General features: G+C 36.5%; 1 protein-coding gene and 1 pseudogene across 3 annotated transcripts; one reads left to right on the top strand and one right to left on the bottom strand.

Annotated features, from left to right (window-relative positions):
• Positions 1-487: 487 nt before the first annotated feature.
• LOC104610731 (BTB/POZ domain-containing protein At2g24240 pseudogene) lies at positions 488-19,721 on the top strand (annotated as a pseudogene). 2 transcript variants are annotated; one of them, XR_016079604.1, is made up of 2 exons: positions 488-2,619; positions 19,602-19,721. The product of XR_016079604.1 is annotated as a BTB/POZ domain-containing protein At2g24240 pseudogene, transcript variant X1 (transcript). The 2 variants fall into 2 exon arrangements; XR_016079605.1 differs by lacking the exon at positions 19,602-19,721 and adding an exon at positions 4,140-4,155.
• LOC104610730 (omega-6 fatty acid desaturase, chloroplastic-like) lies at positions 3,530-10,560 on the bottom strand. Its single transcript, XM_010277485.3, has 10 exons — positions 10,402-10,560; positions 10,264-10,318; positions 8,400-8,638; positions 7,878-8,021; positions 7,620-7,771; positions 5,971-6,093; positions 5,630-5,807; positions 4,784-4,902; positions 4,260-4,374; positions 3,530-4,124 (listed from the first exon to the last, which is right to left on the bottom strand). The coding sequence occupies exons 1-10, from the start codon at positions 10,438-10,440 to the stop codon at positions 3,963-3,965; spliced, it is 1,326 nt and encodes a 441-aa protein (XP_010275787.1). The 5' UTR covers positions 10,441-10,560; the 3' UTR covers positions 3,530-3,962.
• Positions 19,722-21,480: the final 1,759 nt, after the last annotated feature.

The raw sequence follows: 21,480 nt of genomic DNA, 5'->3' as shown, positions 1-21,480 counted from the left end.
GTGTAAATCATAAAAATCCAATCCAAGAATTATATTTTATAATTCAGTCCAACTATAGAGCCATCGAATTTACATCATCCTCAACAGTAACTAATTTGGACAAACATATATCATGTAGAGCCCTAAAAGAGATGAAGCATCAAGCATCCAAGACCCAGTCAGCAATGCAGCTGACATGGACAGGGACAATGAGTTTACGTATCAACTGGGTGATCTTATTGACCACGTCACTGGTCAATTTCATCCTTTGGGTGGCTTGAAGATGGAAAAACTGTTTTAGAGATTAGAGAAGTGGATGACCCACCTAGGAAAAAACTCCCTCTCATCTATTGAAAAGTTAAAGAAAACTAACAAGAGCATTAGATTAGTAGTTAACATGATTTAAAAGTGTTGTTGATTAAGAAATTAATCAGAATCTCAATTTCTGTGTCATTTCATAATGGAGTCCAAAATAAAAATTGGAAGGATCTCTACTCACCCCACACGACACGCTTTCTTTTGGGGGGAGGGACGAGAGAGAGGGGTGACTCTATATGGAGGACGAAGACCCTTGAATTTCTCGGCCCAGCGAAGACATAAGTAAAGCTTAAGGAATTGCCCAGACCGGATGAAAATCAGGGACAGACCGGAGAGAGAGAGAGAGAGAGAGTGGAGTCAATTTTGAAATCTAACAGGCTCCAAAATTCCAATCTCCCGTACCAAATCCTGCGCAAATGAAAACCCATATCCAAAATCCTTCCCTCTACAAAACCCAGACCGCAGTTCGTCGGTTTCGGTGTGTTTCTCCTGTTAGTTCATCGACATCCTCTGTTTTGTGTTTCATGTGTCTATACGATTCTTCTGTTTGATTTCCAACCCGTAGATGAAAATTTCCCGTCTGGCTTTCTGTAATTGATGCCGGTTTCGGTTTCGGTTTCATTTCATCAATAAATATTTATCTTTTCCGGGCTTGTTTTTCAACCTATCCAGGGCCGCTACATAATTTCTTTTCGTAGTCTGCGATTCTCGTTCAATGTCTTGTTTCCATTGTTGCTTTCCAACATTGGAGAGACTTATTATCAGATTTTCTTTTTCAAAGAATCTCCTCCATTTCTCCCATTTCAGGTGATACATATTCATTTTCTTCCAACAAATATCTCTGTTGTCACTGTATTTCTCGTTTTACAACCATCAGTGATTTAACTTCCTCAACTTCACGGTAATCTTCCTTCTATAAGGCCCAATTGAGTCTTTCAAATTTCCGGCAAACCATGGGAATTCAGAGAGACAGGGTGAGGTTTAATGTTGGAGGTAGGATCTTCGAGACAACAGGGACGACCCTGGCTAACGCTGGCCGTAACTCGCTATTTGGAGCAATGTTTGACGAGAACTGGAACCTGCAACCCGACGGGGCCAGTGAGTACTTCATCGATCGAAATCCCTCGTGCTTTGCCGTCCTTCTCGACCTTCTCCGGACCGGGGAGCTCCATATTCCTGCCAACGTACCTGAAAAGCTGCTGTACCGCGAGGCCCTCTTCTATGGCCTGCACGACCGTGTACGGACTGCCAAGAGGGGTCAATTTGATGGAAACAGGCTCAAGTTCGCCGGCTCTGTAATGGGTCGAGCACCCGGCGACGGCACGGCAATCCGGGCAGGCCCTGATGGAGGCTGTTGTGTCGCCCATGGCAGCATGGTGCACGTCTATGACTGGATGCTTGAAGAACACCAGCCAATTAGTCTTGATTATCAGAGAGTGAACGATGCTGGGTGGATCGACTCTAACAACATAGTGGTCAGTGCCTGCGAGAAGCTAGGCCATGGGGATGGTGGGATGGGTCTGTTCAGCTCATCCACAGGCGAGCTCAGGTACAAGTTTCAGGTGAGTCATGAGAACCAGGTCAAAAGCTTCACCGCTGGAGCCTTGAGTTTCAGCCCAGATTACAAGATATTTGCTAGTTGTAAAGGTAGGAGCAATGAGTATGGAATTGGGGTATGGGACCAGGTGACAGGGAAGCAGATTGATTTCTTTTATGAACCTCTGGGTTGGTCCCTTGGTGATGCTGACAAGCTTCAATGGCTCCAGCGGGCTAACTGTTTGTTGGTTGCAACCTTGTTTCCAAGAAAGGACAACTGCTACATCAGCCTGCTGGATTTCAGAGACAGGAGGATGGTCTGGTCCTGGTCAGACATTGGGTTTGGGGCTCCTGTAACTGTAGATGAAAAGAGAGTCCGTGATGCCATAGCAATGGAGACGGCTAGTTCTATTTGTGTGGTAAATGAGTACGAGGACCTGGGTTTCATGGATTTAAGGAGCACAGCAGCGAGCGTCAGGTGGAGCTCCAGAAGCCGGTTGATGAAGGGGAAGATGCCTGATGAGCCATGCTATCCGAAGCTGGCATTGCATGGAGGTCAGCTCTTCTCATCCATGAACGACTGTGTCTCTGTGTTTTCTGGCCCAGATTGGGTGTTGACGTCTAGGCTCCGAAGGAGCTATGGAGGTTCAATCTGCGATTTCTCAATAGGAGGCGATCGGTTGTTTGCCCTTCACAGTGAGGAGAATGTGTTTGATATATGGGAGACTCCACCTCCCCCAATCCTGTGATTCAGTGCAACTGTACAAGGCAGCTCCCTCATTCCATGTAAGTGCTTTCTCATAGGTTGTAGAAATCTTAGAGATTCGAGTCAAGTCGATCTAAAATCTAATAGGTTTGACACCCTTTAGTGAATTTTGGATTTTGAGCTTGTATAGAGTTATTCAAATTTGTTACTCAGAAATGAATGCAACTAATTGCTTAACCACCCACCCCAGCTTGAATTTTTTGAGATCCAAAATGGAAGTTTTATTAAACTATAATATGTTTTAGGGTCCCCCCTTTGGAGACAAATTAACTTCAGAAATTTTACTCCAGTCTTCTGCTTTGGACTGACTGGGAAGTGAGAAGGCTCTCAGATGTTTCTCTTCTGGACTCTCTCTCTCTCTCTCTCTCTCCACTTTTCTTTTTTCAAAGTTGGTTCCCTTACTGCAACTTTTGACTCTTCAAAACCGATCTCGGTAAGGAGCTGGAACAGCTTGGTGTGGAAAAAGATGGTTGAAGAATTTTTTTCCCTTTTTTCATGTGAACGGTTGCAACCGCTAAGCTGGGCCCTGGGTGGTAAACTGGTAATGTGGAACACCTGAAGTAGCTGCTGTCGTTGGGCCTGATTTCCTGGGACGAGCATGATGAGATCATGTACTTTGAACGTCACTAGCTTTTGCAATGGGCCCTGTCTGTTTCCCACCATAACCATATTATTAACCAAACCTGAATATTCCGTTAACCGTCCGAGCATGAGATCGACTGATCAAATATGGAATTCCTTCACCTTGTAATTCAATACTAAAATATAGTCCCTAAAAATATTATTAAATTTGAGTTGTCCCCACCAAGATTAGGATTTATGAGAAATTGGAAGCTGAAACTATGCAAGTTAAACAGAAATTAACAAGCATATTCAATCCAAAGAAAACAAATTAGGAAAGAAAGAAAAAAGGAAAACCATGAAGCTATATGGCACAAAGCAAATAACTTTCTTTTCAGATAGCTTGAGATCTAAATTACAAGATTTTACCACTGTAAGCCTGTAATGGACCTACGCAGCTATATGGCACAAAGCAAATGCTACCTGGAATTGTATTCCTGATCAAATCTGTTGCATCACAGAGAACAAGTCTAATAGTTGTTGGACAAAGAAATGGTCCAATAGTTGTTGGCAGTTGGCCTGTTTACATGATTGGAGTCTGATAAAGTCTTAACGACTAGAGGAAAGCAATCAAAGCATGGATTTTGAAGATCACCGCTTTGCCCTACCTGACTATTTTTATTGCCAAAATAAAAGAATCATTTGTGCTTCATATAAGAGAGAATACATGTAATGTGACCCCAAAAATAATATCAAAAGGGGAAAAAATGAAAGTAGTAGACCCCATGAACATAAAATAAGTTTAGGCATAATCAGGCATCACTTTTCTAAGGAATGTAATTGGTTGGGACTCTTGAGGAGCAATGCCATCAAATGCAACATAGTTTTCCTCCTTGCTGTAAACATGGCACATTGTCATTATTGTCTTCATTAAACGCCAATTCCATGTCGCTTCATTCAAGTACTGTTGGTAGTGCAGAATATCAGAGGTGGAAGGTGGAAGAGGAGAAAAAGGAAAGAAATTTGTCAGCCCCCATGTATGAAGGGATTTCAAAGAGAAAGACAAAATGTAATAATCAAGAGGAAATGATCTGTTTACCTTGCCCCAATTCTCCTGGATAGATTGATGAGCCACGCGCAAATTGTAGCTTGGTATCCTTGGAGATATATGATGAGGAATGTGTACATTGATATCATGGCAAAGGATCTCGATCCTGTCCAGCAAAAGGAATCTTCCATTATCATCATTCCAGATAAGCAACAAAGTAAAATTAATATATGAAAACATTTAAATCTAGGAAAAAGGGAAGGAACAAGATAATAAATATTTTAATTGATTATTGAGCATTGCTAAAGATGTTTTCTCTTTCTCATTCTTCCTCAATTACTTTATTTTCTGACTGCTGAATAATAGCAATGCCCTTAGCTTTATTGCATCTTTTTTAGTTTGAACTCGTGGAGGACATTCTCATCTCAACATATCATGCAAAAGAAAAAGGTTCTCTTTTTGGATAGGAGAGTTTTTTTCTTTTCTTTTATTTATTATTATTATTATTTTTTATTTTTTTTATTTTTTTTTTTTTTTGGGGGGGGGTAGGAGACAGGCAAAGAATGGTGTATTACCAGTGAGGATAGTTGCAATGAACTGTCCCATTAAGCTGAGCTTGAGCTGCATTCCACTCATCTGAAGATTTGAAAGGTATATGTGGAGCTGTATGGTGGACCATTGTAAAAGTACTCATCTGCAAATGTTTATGGGTTAGACCATTAAGACACAGAACTTCAGACATTGGATTCATAAGACAAGGAACTAAGGTCCATGTCTTTATCTTGTGAATATGAACTCCACACAAGTAGCAGAAACATAGGATGAGACAAGTGATATGGTGGGCTCCAACTAGGAGATCTCCCACTCTCGGAACCAAAGCAGCATGTGGTTGTTTAACAAGAGTCCGACTATGATACCGGAAGGGCATGATGTATAAAAAATTTATAACCAATCAACTTAAATCATAAAAGCGGTAACCAATCAGCTGGCATTCATCAAAATTTAAGGTGGGTTGATTGGTCAAAATTCTTGCAGCATCATAGATATTACCATTTAAGAGACCTTTTTCTTAACCTGTCATATTTTGTTGGTGGTTTGGAAGAAGGATAAGAACAGATTGTTAGTTTGTTACAGCCATAAGACTGATTAAAGGCATAGTACACAGGCAGGAGACCTTGAGTCATGGATCACAGCACCATAGGCCATAAGCCAAGTGAAGTGGTTAAGTGTTGGCCAATCCCGGTAAATACCTATGTTCCTTGAACATCAAAGTCATTTACACTGTGCTTAGTTTGAAAGAAAAGGTAGGGAAAGGAAGGGGAAGGTAGGGAAACCTATACAAGGTAAGTTTCCCTACCTTTTATTTCAAACCAAACACAGCCTTAAAGAATGCTAAAGATAAAGAGAGCAAGAAGCAGTACCCAAAAGTGAAACCCCAACCATGGCATCAACCAAAACTTGATCCATCCCACCACTCCTGTTTTATAGATAATTAACGGCCATCCAATTGCTAGAAATGCAAAGACGCAAGCCAAGCTAATCTTCACCCTTTTAACTTCACTTGGTCTGAACTTTTTCAAATCGAAGTGCCAGATCAACCTATTTATTGAGATGTCTATTAATGTTGATATCCAGGAGCAAAAAATCGAGATATTAACAATCCAGAATAGTGCTCAAAACTAAGTAGAAAGCAGTATACTAAATGTGGATAACATGTCTGAATGAGTAATGACTGATACTGTCTGAATAATCACTATGGTACCAGTGAGCTATAGACATCCAAGGCCTGATTGGACCGTAACCAAATATGATTGCTTTGCGCAAAACTGGAGATGAATCAAACTTTTTCCTCCAAATAGGATGCCAGGCTGTATCTTCAGACAACCTGGACAAAATGCACAAAGAAAAGAGAATGTTTTCAAGATCAAGATGAAAAGAAATAGATGAAAAGCATCATTAAAAAAGAGAATAGCAAGGAAAGGGTAATTTGGAGAATAATGAAAAATATGAATCTAGACTTATAAACTGGATTATTCCATGATTTATATGACACATAGTTTTGTACTTTCATTAGGGTCCACCACAAATTAATAGATTTGAAGATGAGAAATTCTATTGTTCAAGGGTCATTAAGAAATTATATTGTAGGAACTTCCAATTATGAATTAAAAAATCTGGAAAAGGATCTTACATAGATATACAAATAAGTTTGGATATATTTAGGTTTTCGAGATTGAGCTGGTTTATTTCACATAGATTTTCTGAAGGGCGAGGCTTTTATCCGAACTCTCCCCTAAGAACATAGTCCCTTGTTCAAGGGTCACTAAGCAATTGTGAATTAAAAATAAAAAAAAAAACTGATTGTTGCAGTTAGATGTCAACAGAACAAATCTGGAGGATCCTTAATTTCCTACATATATAAGTAAGACTGGATATATTTAGGTCTTTGAGACTGAGCTGGTTTATTTCACACAGATTTTCTGAAGGGCAAGGCTTTTATCTAACTCTCCCCTAAGCATGCCCCACTATAGGTGTAACTTTTAATATTTCATTTCATATATATCTGGGTCCAACCAACCCTTTCCGTTTCCCCTTTTGCAAGGCGAATGGACTATACAATGGGGTATAGCCCATTTCCTGAACCCTAAAACCATCCCAACCCTGAAAAAAGTGGAAAACTGATACCAGGTCTTTGCTACAACCAGCAAGAGACATTACCAGTGAGCCCGCTGGATTTTTAAATTAAAAAGGTGATGACATGTAGAAGTTGATAAACAAAATACCACTGCCACATTTTTTTGGATACATTATATTTTATTTTTATTAGTTTTAGCATCCTCCTTTCCAATTTTAATGAAATGGACCTATCTGATCTTATTAACTAATTTCCTAGTACAGTATTTTTACTTATAACAGGAATTAATTAACACACTCCACACATGTTTAATCCTCTATAGGAAGTTGATAACTAGTTTCAACTTTCAACTAGGACTAGGAATGTAAATGAACAAAATTTCCCCAATTGGATGTCCCTAACAATTCTATGGATAATATACCCTTTTGTTTAAATTTTATTCAAGATATCCTCACAACCACCTATTGAAAGCAACAGATCAGATGTTCAGGGGTTTCAATTAGTCAGATTTTTTTCTCCTTTTCCTTATTCTTTTTTTGCTTAGAAATCCATCCAGGAGATATGAAATGCCAAAGGCCCTGAAGACAAACGATGTTCATGCATAGACAGGATTAAATGAGGGTTCAACATGTAGATATCCTGATAAAACAATCCTCTAGCCCATCCTGTCCAAATAATTTAACCATCATGTGCTCACACAGATTTGACTTAATATGAAAAACAGATAATATTTGCTTCAACAGAACTAATAGAATGGAGGCAGGTAGAATGCATACATGTTTGTTTTTGCATGATGTCTGTCATGCTTAAAACGCCATGGCTCATATGGATATATAAGAGGCAAAAAGGCCAATGTTCCAACAATATCCTCCACTAGTTTGTTCCTCGAAAATGATTTGTGAGCACAATCATGGCCTATTACAAAGAGCTTGACAAGGAAAAAGAAATAAGATGCCTGGGATAAACAGCAAAGGAAATTGAAATGAAGTCTTAATGATCCAATAATGACAGAGGAAATTGAGGAGAGGGCTTACCCCAGTTACAGAAGTTCCAGTCCATGCCCAAGCCAATGGGAGTAGATACCATGGAGCTTTGGATATCATGAAAAGTCCCAACGCATAAGAAGTAACAGATATTAAGACCGACTTCCAAGCCTTCACATCATCAATCTCAAATACCTTATTGCAAAATATTCATGAAGGGTTAGACAATGGAATAAGATTTCCATTGAAAATATTAATGCAGATAATGCTTCAAGACATCCAATCTTGTAAGGAAAACAAGAGCCACTGGACAGTATTAAAATTTGACCAAATGAATAATCATAACCATTCAGTGTCAGAAGATACAACAAAATTCCAGGAAAGTGGATTCATCAGTTGGTATTATTTGATTGGTCTTTTAAGGACCTTGGAGTTCTTCTAGATAGGACAAATCAAACATAGGGTGTTGATCTTTCAAGGCATATCATATATACCATTGGCAGATGTTTGAACATGTGGCTTCCTTGACCTATATATGCCTCTTATACCATTGACTATATTAAGAAAGGATACCTTCTTCGGAAGGGTATCAATAATATCCTTCAGTGTAATATTTTCCGGAAGTGCTTCTCCAATTTGGCTAAATCCATAGTGTTCAGCCAGCTGCTTTCTTTGCTCAGAACTGTCGTCTACTGTAGGGGGTTGAACTGGAGCTGCCACAGCCTGTACAATTACAGTCCTTCTGTTATGAGATAAAATATGAGAATTGGATCCCCCTTTGGGGAGGCTTCCCCACTTCACATAGCATATACCTGTTTATGATTAGGAAATGCATTAGTGTGCCTACAATGTTGGCAAAACCAACATCATAAGCTATAGTCAAAAAGAATATAATAAATGCTGATACTTAAATACAGTTCAAGGACAAGAACAAAAAAATAACATATTCTAATGCATTAAACACCCTTTTGAAAAAAAGCAACTTTAGGTTAAACTGTTAAAAAAATACCATGTATTGTTGACTTAATCCTTCAAGAAAGAAAATAGAAAGCATTCTCAGTGAAATAAAAGTAATTCTCAAGTATATAAAACTAAATCTGACATAAAAGAAATTGTGATGTAAGTAGTCCACTATTATCTTTTTATTCTAGTTTTTAAATTCTTCCTGTAAAGAGGAGGTCAGACTCTTCTGGTCAAGGAAAACAAATGATATGTTTCCAATGCATGATCAATTTTTCACCCATCCTTTCTACATCTGAGAAAAACTCAATCCATGAAAGATGGAAAGTTCTCACTTCAGTGATGATCAATATAATCCAAATGAAGAAAGATAATAATGGACTTCAATGACACAATTTGGTCTTCTTCCTATCAACAAAGGGCAAGAAAAAAATATTTAAATGCCTTCAAAAGCCTGAGACCTTTCCAAACATGCAATGTCATAACCACATAGAGCCTATGAGGCAATTGAAATGAACGGGACATATTGCAACCTTTTTGAGAAATTTCAATGAGAGAACCATATATCTCTAATTCTCTATATAAACATAGAAATAAGTAACAAGCTAAAGCACCAAAATGTGAGCCAAGTAAAGGGAAAATTTCTTATGGATGAACAAGTAGAGAAGATCATAAATAGTCTGCACATTAGATACAGAAGAATCAAATTTGGGATCCATCATGTATCACAATGGTGTTAAATAGCTTCAAGACTTAGCTATTTTTACTACACAGCTGATATATTGGATATAGTTAAGACTGCCAAATTTACCAAATCAACTGGGGTGTCAGTTGGTGGCAAACAAGAAAGGAAAGTCCTTCCATCCTAGAGGTTATTGTTTGGACGTCTGGACGTAGAGGAATTCCAGGAGTTCAAGATTTTTCACACCAACGTTGACGAGATAATAAGGAAGGCAGCAGGGCAGGTTTTTTTTAGCCTGTTGAACTGAGTTGTGGCGGGGTCCTGTTTGTTTTTTGTGATGCAACCTATTTTTATTGAGATACTTATTGAGATACAGCTTCTCACTGTATACGGGGTCTTCCCCTTTCATTCATATCAACACTAATACATTACCCTTTCCTCAAACCTGTTATGCAGACCTTTTCCCTCAAATGGGTGTCAAGTTAAAACAGTGCAGCGGTAACTGTTGATTCGAATGCACCAAAATAGAGAGAGGGTCTTTGCAATTACTTACTCAAAATTTTCTGTTTCTCGACCATTATATTACCATTAAAAACTCTATATCTATTTTAAAAGTATACCAGTACGCAATATTCAAACATAACCTGAATAACCATTTGGAAATAGAAGCTAAATCAACCAACCATGTAGAGAAAAATATGAGAAACTACTCAAACAACTAAAATGAACTTGTGGGATGTGACCAGAAAGACAAACAAAACGAGAACACCTTCAAAACTGAAACTGAATGCATACCGGGAAAACTTTGCGAGGCAATCCTATTACTACGAACTCGCCTTTGCTGGGAGCCCTGAAATCAAAGAATGCACAATGTATAAGAATTTAAAGAAAAAGAAAGTAACATGTGATGGAATAGATAGGTATAGAGACTACTATGAAATGGAATCCCGAGTCTGCAAGTCTGCACGCCATGAGTAGAAGCACAGAATTTCCAATTCACAAGGCCCCTTCAATGGTGAGGAAGAATAAGGAACAGAAGCAGATAAGTGGACGAGAAAAACAGGGTCTCGCAGACTCATATCTATGCTTTTCTAGCTATATATATTCACAAGTTGCTGGTGAGAAAGGATTGAGCTGAGAAGTGAGAAGTCAATTACAGCCATATAATTACCTTAAGTTTAGGAGTAGTGGGAATTAGCCCCTAAACTTTCATTTCGTGACAAACCCTGACCCCATTTCTGTTAAATTAATTGACAGAAAAGTAATTTACCAAAATATCCATTCAGCAAACTTTTATAAAAAATTGAAATAAGAAAATAAAAAAATTATACGAAAACCTAAAATTGAAATATGGACTAAACTAGTAATAAACAAAAAAAAACACTAAATTGAACCTCAACCCTACTTATTTTAATAACCAATCGACAATCGAGTGGCTCGGTTGGCACGTAATTAGATAAACCCTAGACGAGATGTGGTTTCGAAGCCCGTTACTAATGTTAAAATGTTGCTAGATAAAAAGTGTGAATGTTAATAGAGGAGGATCTTAATCAGAATATGAAATTTTAAAAGGTTTTTTGTCACAAATAAAAATTTAGGAGTTATTGCCACTACCCTCATAGTATAAGTTATTAATATATAATTTACCCTTCTTTTTGTAAGTCACTACTCACTAGTCATCTCTCTATCAGACACGGTATGATAAACCATAGCCATGGTAATGTAAATCATGGTTTTCGAACTGTCACTGATCCAAACAGCCCATCGTTCAGTTCAAAAATCGTCCAGAAAATCGGTTCTATTTTTTTCTAATTTTATTCTTGATAAAAAATCATTTAATCGATCAATATTTCATTAACCCAGGTAATTGAATTATTGACCCATTCGATTTATTCAAAGATTTTTGGCTAATTTTTATTTTAATTATTTTTTAAAATTTTTGACAGAGAACCATCCACTTCAACCAGACAATAAAATGGGCAACAAAACATTGGTGCAACCTCTACAGTCTACCCATAATCAGGGTACGCCAAGTAGGTCTAGGTTTCGTAGATGTGGGTCCTATGTCATACTGACGTGTCATATCATGATTGGTTAGGAACCGCTCAGGACGTAATGGGGCCAATTAAGCTGACATACGCGTAGAAGATTTCAACTTTTTCTACCAATTGGCCGTCCACTTAAGATTATTTAACATTTAACAATTTTGGTCGGAGGGGTCCATGTGAATTGTATGTATGTGTGGTTCACGTTTATATGTGAAAAGTGTGAAAGATATGGTATGACGATAGTATGCCCAACATGAGGTCGGAGATGCATGTAGTGGGTAAAGGGCCCCACTTATAGGGCCCCATTTATCAAGTGTTTCAAAGTCAAAAGGCAACGATGAAATCCATGGAAATATCCAAGTCAACAATCAACTTAAACAGTTAATTAGACATCAGAAATGGCTTGATTGTGACAAATTATGGAATTAGGGTCATTTCCTTCATTCATTGTAGAGATTCTTGGATAACTGGATTCTTTTTAGTGGGTTAATTGGATACGAGAAAGCAAAAGTGTCTCCAACTGGCTAGACCAAAATTTATTCATCTTAATTCGAATTCAATGAATTAAGGGTGATTTGAATTTTATTTATTTATTAGGGCTGTTCATAACAAGATCCAAATTGACCAATCCGGTCCGATCCAACCCGAATTGGCCGGTTTTTCTTCAGCACCAGTCGGTTTCGGGTTACAAAAAAACATAAACCGATGGTTCGGTTTGGTTTCGGTTTTAAACATAAAAACTGAAACCGAACCGACTTAGATATATTATATATAATATATATGTATATATATCTGATATATTCCAGTTTTACTATATATATTTCAGCTTTATTTCAGAAATATACATATTATATATAAAATTTCTGATATATAAAATATCAGTTTTAATCCATCAAATCATTTTTAATTTCCAAGCATCCAACCTTTACTTTGTTAGACTTGAATCCTTTATCGTTCACACTGGGAGAATCATTCACAAAACTGACCCAAACCGATTCAAACCGACCAGGTCGGTTTTACTTTGTATTGGGTCGGTTTTGGTTTCATTTCTAGGTAAACCGACCAGGTCAGGTCGGTTGGAAAAGCGTCAATAAACCAACCCAATCCGACCAGTGAATAGCCCTACTATTTATAATTGGATCAAATATGAATCTAATCTAGTAATCCGAATTTATTAATTCAAGGTTGTATTTGATTTAAAAAAAATGAAGAACAAGGTAGAAAACATGTATAAAATGTACACATTGCATGTAAAAGTTAATACTCTATCGATTAGTAAAGTTGGCTTATGTATCAATTTGAGGGTCACCGGAATGCTAAATATTGAGACTTTGAGCATTCAAACATTAATATCATTTTTTTGTTTTGTAGAATGAAGCAAGATTTTTGGTTAAACACCCATAACTTTCCCCTTTACCCTTTTTCCCCCTAAAGTGCTGGATGCGGGACTTGATTCCGCGTCGATGCTGGTACAACCCAGTTAGCACACCAACGAGCCAGCCCTCAATTGGTTTTAATATCCTTATTTGTTTTTAAATTTATCAAACTTTAAAAAAAAATAAAAAAAAAGTGGCATTATAGGTTGAAAACTCTAGATATACATGATGAGGTCCATATGCGTGGCCAAACCCATGCCATCACATGTCCTAGAATATACCAAAGATCTCCATAGTAATCCCAACCAACCCAACTGTCAATCCAACAAGTCAGCCTCATTCATATGCACAAGGCATGCTAAGATAAGGATAAGCCGTTGTGAACCCCAGGCTCAATAGTTGTCTCCCAATAGGACTAGGACTCCTAAACATGCACAACATCTCTTCTATATATAGGTATGGTATCTTTGAAAAAACAATATACATAATACAACGCCCTCTAGTCTCCTTGCTTTCTTGCTTCCATCACCGACCAATCTCTTTTGTTCAAGCCATCAATCTCTTAATCATCTATTGATTTAAGAATTTGAGAGCTCACTTGGGGACACACCTTAGGACTCTTTACCATTTTGCAAATCTTCAGAAGTAGCTCAGTTCATTCGCTCACATTAGTCCACCCTCTTTCATTATATTTGTCTATTAATTTGGACTGCAACAGATTGACTCCATCTATGGGAAACGAGCAAGAAGCCATACCACCATGACTCCATATACACACCAATACTAATAGGAATTCCCAAAATTAGCCCCTCTCAACTTGTCTCCACAGCCACAAAGAATCACCCTAAGAACCACGGCCACAAAGAACCACCCTAAAAACCAACATCAACCAAACCACCATGACTCCAAAGACACACACCAATACCAATAGAAACTCCCAAAATTAGTCCCTTCTTAGCAGGTCTCTACAGCCGCAAAGAACCACCCTAAAAACCAAACTCATCCTTTAAACCTTCAACAACCAACTCGAGAGGTCCAACCTGCCACACAAGAACAAATTGAGAACCTCTAGTATCAAGTTGACAACCTCATTACCCTATTGACCGGTGACCAAGGAACACCTCAATAGCTAGACAAGATCCCAAATGTCCAATCATCCTGCGTGATCATCTCAGTAGACGAGCCAAGTAACTGCCCAAGAACAACTCCCCTTGATCCGAAGGAAACCAAGAACATCACCCGAGCTACTTGAATAAGCAATAGGATCGGGACCCTAACTGCCCAACAACTTAGCACAACTACCTCAATAATTGAGTAGAGTAGCTGCCCCAAAATAACCATAATCATTGAGCACCGATTAACCAATCCCATCGCTCAAAAACCGAATACAGTCAATAACAGACTCTACGGCGATAGAAGATCCTAAGCTAACAAACTCAGCCAAGCACCGAAGGCTCCAAAGTTACAACCATCACACCCCTTGAATGTCCCTCATGGACACAAGTCCTATTCAAGGTCCAAGACAAACCCTTCTTTAGGTGATCTGGTAAGCTTAAATCCAATCAAGAAAATCAAGACAAATATTGCATATTCTAGCAAGGCCATGGACATGACATCAAGGATTGGTAAGAACTCAACAATGAAACTACATACCTCATCTGACAAAGGTGCCTTGGTGGTTACATCTCTCATAGAGAGTGTCGAAGCTAACATCCTAAGAACATGAAAAAGCCTCAACTAGGTAGCACCTAAACCACAATAGAATGACAACCAAATCTAGAAACACCTTATGTACCTTGAGAATTGAGTTTTAGGCTCAGTTTGGAAAGAGTACAAATACAAATATGTACTATGAAAATACGTACAAAATAATACAAAATACAAGGTTTTTCACTCTACATATTTGTATTTGTACTCCTTCCAAACTAAGCCTTAATAAAATTTTGTTTTTGTTCCAAATGTCTTCCTCTATAGGTAAGGTGATGGGGCCCTGAACCCCTAAATACCTAACTGAGTTAGGCTTGATAGGGAATGACGGTTGAGCAGTTGAGTCATCAAGATAAACTCTGTCAATGCATTGGTCATACAAATGAGCCAAGGCCCAGTCAGCAATACCAAACCAGCTCAGTCAGAAGGGATGGAAGGTTCAGCTGAGGAACTAAATGGTTGAAAGTCTCATGTAGGCCACTCAATGAAACAATAGGGTTATCACCCATGGTTGTTCCAACCAACCTATCACACCCAAAAGTCTCATCCAGCATGTCCTCCCCCTACCACAATGATGGTCCCTTCTAGGGAAGCCTTCGGATCGAAAAAGCTGAGGTCTTGATCAACGAAGAACTAAGCAACCTTGGATTTACACATATCAAACTAGAACAAGAAAATACTAATGTTGTATGTGTTCAAATCCTTCCAATGCTTGGCAGATTCTTTGTACTCAGCCATAGCTTGAGTTAGTTCTTGCTCCCTTTGAGTGAGTGTAGCAGTAGCCTCTTCTTTGGTAGCTCAAACCTTATTTACTCATCCTCAACCAATCTAATCTTTCAACCAACCTCTTGTAGCTCAGCCTTCAACTTCACTATCTCAGCTTCACCCCTAGCATTTTCTTTCATAGCCACAATGTACTAGTAAGACATAAGGGTAAGCCACTCACTAAGGGAGTTCACTATGCAGACCCCTTGCAAAGACCGAGCAAGTTAGAACTACAACAAACTTGAAAAAGTTAGAACAAATAATGTTAATACCGATACAAAAAAATGGACAAAGCATAAAGTACAAATAGATCAACTCAACACATGTCTCTACCTATTTGTGTAAGGCAAAAAGCGCTACCTCAAACAGTATGCCCTTAGACAAAAACTTTGTAACATTAACCTCGATATTGACTAGCCTTTTGAAATTTCTTTCATCCTCTCCTATAACCATGAGCTCCTTCAAGCCAGTTGTAAGTGCTAACCACCTCATCGGCAAAGCCATGCTTCCTAACCATACATAGAGAAATTTTTTTCCTTCCAATCATGAATGGAGGAGGGAGTCCTAAGGAAATTAGTACATATGTCCCAGGTTGAGAAATAATACCAACCCTTGGAGTGGTTATGGTTCCTTAGAATGAATATGGCTTGGAAAATCTACCATTTAGTATGATCTACTAAATCCAAGCCATATATATCATCGCAACCAGAAACCTCACTGAGTTTGAAATTAGCTAAGAGGTCGCCCAATGAACCATCAAGATTTGAGCCACCTACTCACTTATGGGGAACCATAGTCTAGTTGCAAGGCTATCCTCATTTACGCAAAATTAGCCCATGGTGTCTTGGTAGGCTTGCTCCTCCTTCGTTGGTGCTAGGGCTATCAATGGGTCCAATCTACCCGGTAGACCCGAACCGTATGAATCGTATATAACGGTTATGGTTCTATAATACATTCCGACTAGTTCATTATAGTTTTAATTTTTGTGTCCCAATTAATATCGGTTTGGGATCAGTTTTGGCTATCCTGAACCAACTAGACCCGAACCGAATATATATGCTATATTTTTACAGTTTTATATATATAGGTACATGTCTAAAATTGTAAATTTGCTTTACAACCTAAAACCCTTTACCCTTTGGTCTTTCTAGTTTCTACTCATTAGTCATCACTTTCTCTTTCTCTGAGAAAGTTCCTTAGGAAAACAAGACTCATCGAATCACATAATCACCATCTCTGACTCTCAAACCTCACTTCGCAATTCCTCTGTTCAGACTTTGCCACTTCAGGCTGGCACGACGACACTTGAACTTCACTTTTTGAGCCTTTTGTTGTTCCTCAAATCTTGAAGATTGAACGAAAATGAAAGGGCAAAAGTTTCATTAATCACAACTCATCACTTTCTCTATTCGAAAAAGGTGAAGTTTTGGACCTTGGCTTCTAGTTTTTGTTTCATTTTCTCCCATTCTTTTTTATTTTTTTGGTAAAGAATAGATGGGGTGTATTTTAGTATTTGAAACTCAACCGTTCTTCCATATCCATATTTCTTTGGGACTTACATTTTTTTTTTTTTTTTTGCTTTTGTGCACTTCCAAAATCAGCAACAATTTTTTTTTTGTTCTCTTTATCCATTCTTCACTTTTGTTTGTATATCTTACATATAGGATTTTTTTCTAGTTATAAGCATGTCTCAAACTGAAACAAGTCAAAGTCAAGCAACTGTTCAAGGTGGTGGTGATCCATTAGAACAAGATTCTCAAATATCTGAATCCTAGGGGGTTAGGAAAAGAATGTCCAAAGTTTGGAAAGACTTTTCTCTCAAGAAAAGTGAATCAAGTGAACATCTTGCCATTTGCAATCATTCTAAACAATACTTTAATGAATCTAGTTCCAGTGGCACCAATCATTTGAGGAAACATTTGCTTAAATGATTTAGGAAGAGGTGCAATGAAGGTGGTCAGAAAATATTGTTAGTATCTAAGACTTCACAAGATACATCCACAAAGTTGCAAAACTTTAAATTTGATCAAGAGAAAAGTCATAGGGATCTCGTAAAAATGATCATTAAAAATGAGTACCCTTTCAATATGGTTGAACATGGGTATTTTTCGAAGTTTTACAATAATCTTCAACCTATGTTTAGATTGATTTTGTAGGGTTGGTCTCACCATTGACATGTGGACAACGGAGAACTAGAACATTGGGTATTGTTGCATTACTGCTCATTTTATTGATGATGATTGGGCATTGCCTAAGAAAATCATTTCTTTTGTGAAAGTACTAGCTCCTCATGATGAAGAGAATCTTAGTAGGGTTCTAATGTATAAGATGGAGTAGAACATCGATAAATAGGTGCCTACCATAATAGTTGACAATGCATCTACAAATGATGCTATGGTTAGGGAAATTAAGAGTTGCCTTGTTGATTGATGTTTACTTCCATTCATTGGGGAATTTTTTTTTATATTCATTGTTCAACTCATATTTTGAATATAATTGTGCAAGATGGTTTAGTAGTCATAGGACATGTATTTCAGAAAGTTTAAGAATTTGTTAAGTATGTTAATTCATCACAATCAAGAGATCAAAAGTTTCAGAATGCAATAAATCAAGTAAAGATGCAAGGAAGAAAAGTGTGCCTATAGATGTGAAAACTAGGTGGAACTCTACATATCTTATGTTAGAATTTACTTTAACACTTAGACTTGCTTTTTGTTGTTTGGAGTAGATGGATCATGACGACAAATCAAATCCATCCAAGGAGGAGTGGGAAATGGCATTAATTATTAAAAAAATAGTTCAAGATTTTTGTGATGCCACCGATTACTTTTCAAGGTTTAAATATCCAACTACAAATATTTATTTTCAAGATATTTGTGAAATTCATTTGAAATTTCATGAAGATAACATTTGACAAATATTGGCATGAATGCATTTTGATCTTAGCATTGCATTAGTTCTTGATCCATAGTTTAAGATGGTACTAATGAGGTTTTACTACACTAATATTTATGATAGTAATTCTTCTTTTTATATTGACAAGGTTAATCATGCATTGGTAGATTTTTTTTTTTCTGAATATGAAATTGATGACATGGATTCACTCATGAGGTGTCTTAGTCCCTCAATTATTGGAGAAAATGATGATTTGAATAATGATTCATTTGTTGATGCTAATGAAAAGTTGGGGAAGTAATTAGGGGTGTAAACGGATCAAATTCGAATCGGATCAGGCAATATCCAAATTCGATTCGATATCCGATGGATATTGAAAATTAATATCTGAATTTGAATCCGATTAAATATTTGAATATTCGATTCAATTCGAATTCGATTAATTAATTATTTTAGATAAATAATAAATATATAAAATAAATATTTTATTGATATAAAGTATATAAATATATAAATTATTTTTATAACTTAATTATTATATATTATATAAAATATTTTATATATTATATATAAGAATTAAATAATCGATCGGATTCGGATATTTATTGAATCGAATCAGGTCATATCTGAATTCGAATCCGATTAACTATTCGGTAAGAATAAGATATCCGAATTCGACTGATTAGATATTTGAATTATTTGAATTTGATTCGATTATGTTGAACATCAAATTTGAAATCGGATTTTCGAATACCGTTGACACCCCTATAAGTAATACTTGTTCACATATTTTGATAGTTGGTGTATGAGTGAATTCCACAATAATCAAATGGCATGCCAAAAGTCAAATTTGGATCAATATTTGGATGAACCACTCTTCCCTAGAAATCCATATTTCAATATATTAAATTGGTGGAAAGTCGATAGTCCAAAGTATATCATATTCTCTAAGATGGCATGTGTTGTATTGATGATCCGGGTTTCCATTGTTGCACCAAAGCTAACATTCTCTACATGTGGTAGAGTTATTGATTCAAGACGTAGTTGCCTTCTTCCTAATATTGTTCAAGCCTTTTTATGTGGATATGATTGGTTGTCAGACTTAGATATTAGTAAGTAAAGAAACATTGTTTATTTGACTATAGATTTATTTAATGGATACACTAATTCCTTTGCATGTTTATTTGCATTAGAAAATACTAATCTAGAAAATAATACTTGATGGAGTTTAAGAGTTTTGATCATTATGAAATGGTAAGAAAATTTAACACAAACCAAATGCTTTTTTCTTTCATTATAATCATATGAATATGAGTACATTTGGATTCTTTTTTTCTTGTAGGAGCGGGAGCTTGGACTAAAATATTGAAAATGGGAAGATTGTAGTTGGAATTATTTTGGAGTCTTGGAATTGGTTGGTGGATTTGGAATTATCTTAAGTATTGGATATTTTGTGAAGTCTTGAACTTTTGGAGATTTTATATTTGTTTCTCAGATTGGACTAATGGAGTTGTTTATTGACACTTGAGAAACTTATTGGTTTAATGGGTTGTAGACTTATGGTTTAAAGGTTTAATGAATGTTTGAGAATTTATTAAAATTTCAGTTCTTAAGGATTTAATTTAATGGATTGTCAATCATTCTTGAGGTATGCAGATTTAAGGGAGGATTCTTTAATGGTTTCGATTCTTGGAGTGATCTTATGATTGATTTAATGGTTTAATGGATGTTAGAGAGGATTCATTAAAATTTCAATTCTTGATGCATGTAAGTTTGCTTAGTTTTTTTTTTTTTTTTCCATTAGCTTCAACTTAATTGCTATTATTTTATTTTTAGCAAGGTTAAACTGAAATTATATAGGAAAATTATTTCATAGCAAGAAATTTCAATTCTTGATGTTTATTATAGGTTGTTTATAGTTTTTTTTGACAAATATCTACTAATAACAGGTTATTGAACAAAATGTTCTTTTTTACCAAACTAGCATCAAGTAAGTCCATTTTTGCTGCTGTATTCATTGCTCATCCATTCACAAATTTAAAGCATTTCATGAACTTCTCATTGCTTGATCTGTATTATGGATACTTATGCATCTCCCTAGCCGATTTCTAATTATATGCTTCCTAGTATTGCCACACATTTATTTTGTATCGTCCTTGCCATATTTTTAGATTGTTAACAATTAGTTTTCATTGATTATAAAGAAAGAATGTTAAATTTTCAGTTAAATTTAATTAGCAGATGCCACATGAGTATTTAGTAATATTAATTAATTAATATAGATTTTTATTAATATAAACGATCTTATAAGAAATTACAAGTCTTACCATCTTAAATATGGTTTTTTATTTAATCGGGTTCAATCTGGTTAAACCCGATTGTCTCGATTACTGATCTATTCAGTACTAGTTGTGAAATAATAGAATCGATCGGGTTTGGTTTGGTTCCAGTACTATCAGTTTGGAATGGTTCTACCCTGTCCCAAACCCGACTCGAACCATTGATAGCCCTAGCCAATGCCCTCATCTCAAACACCTCGTGTAGTTTCTGGATAAACCTTTCTTAGAAAGCAAAACTCAATGCTTGAATGAGTATAAAAGTGGGGAATTTACCAAAAAAAAAAGTATTAACCTGATTTTGTATTAATTTTAATGCTGATCACTAGGTCTTAAATTTAGCCTAAACCCAATTTTATAGGGGGGCTACTAGTAGACTAGGAGGTGGCTGTAATTTCAGATTTCTGAGGGGGGAATACAGTCTATTTATCCCTAGAAGAAATCTATGGCAAAGATTTTGGCCCACAACCTTAATTGTAAGTTAAAATTTATAAGTGCCCACATCATTAAGTAGTGTTCATTAATAAAATAATATCTTGTTTGTAAAGGAAGAACAAAGGCTTGTTTCTTTCATTTATTTTTATGAGAAATTAATTGTTTTCTCTCTAATGAATAAGGAAAATGACCATCTTCTTGAAGCAACAAGCTCTACTTAATTTTTTTTTCTAAAAAGCGATGCTTAAATGGTAACAAATTTTTCTGCACTTCTATTGTAAACAAGCCAAAGAAGCAACTTATAGATGATTATCCAAATTCCCCATAGCTTGAGTTATGATGTGGTGACCCTTTTCAGTTTGGGAAATGGTCTTGGGATTGATAAAAGCAATGCTGAAATGGTAACGAATGAATTTTTATGCACTTCTATTGTGAACAAGAGAAAGAAGC

Source organism: Nelumbo nucifera, chromosome 8 (genome assembly GCF_055504915.1).
Source record: "Nelumbo nucifera cultivar China Antique chromosome 8, China Antique-T2T, whole genome shotgun sequence".
NCBI lineage: Eukaryota > Viridiplantae > Streptophyta > Magnoliopsida > Proteales > Nelumbonaceae > Nelumbo > Nelumbo nucifera.
This window is presented reverse-complemented; position numbering and strand designations above follow the sequence as displayed.